Here is a 2,669-nt window from a genome sequence, read left to right as displayed (position 1 = left end):
CGGGGCTGGTGCATGTGGCCAGGCCTGGAGAAACCTTCCCGCTCTGCTTCCAGGCGCGGCTGTTCCTCACGCTGGTGTGCGTGGCGGCGGTGACCACGCTCTATGTCCTGCTGTGCTCCCACGCCTGCCTGCGGCCCTGCTGCTGGGCCCCGGGGGAGCCGAGCCCCGGGGCACCCACCATCCTCCGCTTCCCGGGGTACAGCCGCGTCCCCGACGGGAAGGTGCGTGGGGACGGGGCAGCGCTGGGGCTGGTGGGGCGGCTCAACCTGCCCGTGCCTCAGTTTCCCCTTCCTCAGGGAAGGGCAGATGGGGCTGGTGCGGGAGGGAAGGGGGAGCCAATGGCTGACGGTGCGTCTCCCCACAGCCACTGGAGCGGGCACTGTGCCGTCGCTGCGCCGTTGTCTCAAGCTCAGGGCAGATGCTGGGCTCGCGCATGGGACGGGCCATCGACGGGCAGGAGTGTGTCCTGCGCATGAACCATGCCCCCACTGCCGGCTACGAGGAGGATGTGGGGGCACGGAGCACCGTCCGGGTGGTGTCACACACCAGCGTCCCGCTGCTGCTGAGGAACCAGCCCTACTTCTTCCAGCAGTCCCAGGAGACCCTCTACATCATCTGGGGGCCAACAAAGAAGATGAACCGGGAGAAGGTGGGCTCGACCTACCAGGCACTGCTGAAGGTGATGGAGATGTACCCCCGCCTGCAGATCTACACCCTGACCGAGGAGAAGATGACGTATTGCGATGATGTCTTCCAGAACGAGACGGGGAAGAACAGGTACCCCCAGCTCCTGAGGAGCCCCCGTGGGGTCCTCCCACCGTAGCACCTGTCCCCCCTTGTCAGGCACCCATGGCCCAGCTGGGAAGGCAGCACCATGCCGCCTGCTCCAGCATAGCCGCGGTGCTTTGCAGGATAAAATCTGGCTCCTTCCTGAGCACGGGCTGGTTCACCATGATCCTGGCCATGGAGCTGTGCGAGCAGATCTGCGTCTTCGGCATGGTCAGCGACAGCTACTGCAGGTGTGTGTGGGGGTATCAGGGGTGGGGGTGGGGTGGTTCAGTGTCCCTCTTAAGTCCTGTGCTCACCCCATCCCCTCCTGCCAGGGAGAAGAACCACTCGAGCGTGCCTTACCACTACTTCGAGAAGGGCCAGCTGGACGAGTGCAGGATGTACCTGATGCATGAGCGAGCCCGCCGCGCCGGGCACCGCTTTATCACCGAGAAAGCCATCTTCTCCCGCTGGGCCAAGAAGAGGAACATCATCTTCTCCCACCCATCCTGGGCAGGAGGGTAGGGTGCCAGCCGTGGGACGAGGCAGTGGCGACCCTGACAGCGGGGTGGGTCTCATCCTGCGGCGACATGGCTCCGCTCTGACGGTGCCACGGTTGAAAGCCTTTTACCAAGCGCTGGAACGGGCAGTCTCCATCTCCACAGCGGCAGGGCTGGTTCCCCAAGCCAGTGGGTGGGCTGGGACCTCCCATGTCAGTGCATGGGGAGCATGAGCTGGACCCACAGAGCCCCATCAGCTCCAAGCACCTGCCCAGATGGACCCAGGGTGACCACAGAGGTTTTCTGCCCACTCTACTGGGATGATATTTAATGCAGGATTAAACATTCACGTTGCTGGGCTCTAGCATGACACAGGTCGGGAGAGCTCGGCCCTGCCAGGCCCACAAGCCAGTGCCTCTCTCAGGGATGAAGCTTCAGTGCAGTCCCTGAGACCCAGCGCTGGGTGTGGGGCACAAGGAGCTGGGGCTGGGCCCCCCATCCTGCTGCTCCCACACAGTTCCCTGTGGCTCCGGCTACCCCTGGGGCCCCCAGCCAGGAAGCCCAGGGACCACGTGTGCCCCAGGGACTCTGAGTTGCCTTGTCACAAGTGCCCTTGGATTCAGACCAAAGCAAACATGGCCATTAAAAGCATTTTTAACTCAGTGGTGCCCCTTGCTGTGCCCCTTGCGGCTGCAGGACATGGGGACTTGGGATGGCAGCTGGTCGCAGGGCTGCTGGCATCCTGCTCCCCTGCTGGGCTATAAATAAGAGGGGGAGGTGACGAGGGGGTAGAGCTGAGCCTGGAGGGGGGTGCCAAAAACAGATTATCTGAGAACCAGCAGCTGCGTCTCCACACGATGGGCGCTGGCCCAGCCGTGGATTTTGTGCTGGGTTCGGGATGATCCTTAGTCCCACAGGGCTCAGGGCCGCTGGCTGCCAGCTCCCGCATCCCTGGAGAGATGGGGCACGTGTGCGGCCCTGGGCCCGGCTGCAGGGAGCTGCCACCACAGATGCCACGTGTTTGGGTGGGTCTGGGGGTCCAGGGGTGAATAGGAAGGGCAGAGGGAGCCACATTCGCTCCCGTTTCAGCTGACTGGGGTCAAGTGGTGAGTGAGTCAGGGCAGCTTTCCGCGGGCGAGTGCAGACAGAGGAGCCCGTGGAAGCTCTGTTGGGTGCTCCAGCTGCCACGACCCCACGCAGCGAAGGGCATCACTAGCCAGAAATCCTTCTGGACAGGCATCAGCCACCGCAGCAAGGATGCAGGTCCGGGGCAGCGGCGGAGCCCCGCGGAATCCCCCAGAGAGGGGCCCTGGCGGCCCGGGCAGGGCGGGGGAGGCGGCGGCATCCCAACAATGCTCCGGGCAGCGGGTCAGGCACCACGTGCTGCTCCCCGCGGGCAGC

At 64.4% G+C, this 2,669-nt stretch overlaps 2 protein-coding genes across 2 annotated transcripts in view; both read left to right on the top strand.

Moving 5' to 3' along the window:
- AK1 (adenylate kinase 1) overlaps nucleotides 1-2,669 on the top strand; it is a 20,978-nt gene that overhangs the window by 4,298 nt on the left and 14,011 nt on the right. The window lies entirely within an intron of this gene.
- Nucleotides 3-1,923, top strand: ST6GALNAC4 (ST6 N-acetylgalactosaminide alpha-2,6-sialyltransferase 4; the record flags this gene model as incomplete). Its single annotated transcript, XM_026860682.1, has 4 exons — nucleotides 3-221; nucleotides 365-777; nucleotides 912-1,019; nucleotides 1,104-1,923. Coding segments are annotated over 4 exons (930 nt in total), but the record flags the coding sequence as incomplete, so codon positions are not given.

The sequence above is a fragment of the Athene cunicularia genome (genome assembly GCF_003259725.1).
Source record: "Athene cunicularia isolate RWA chromosome 17 unlocalized genomic scaffold, athCun1 chr17_part1, whole genome shotgun sequence".
Classification (NCBI taxonomy): domain Eukaryota; kingdom Metazoa; phylum Chordata; class Aves; order Strigiformes; family Strigidae; genus Athene; species Athene cunicularia.
The sequence above is the reverse complement of the archived record's forward strand: the minus strand, read 5'-3'. Positions and strand labels throughout refer to the sequence as shown.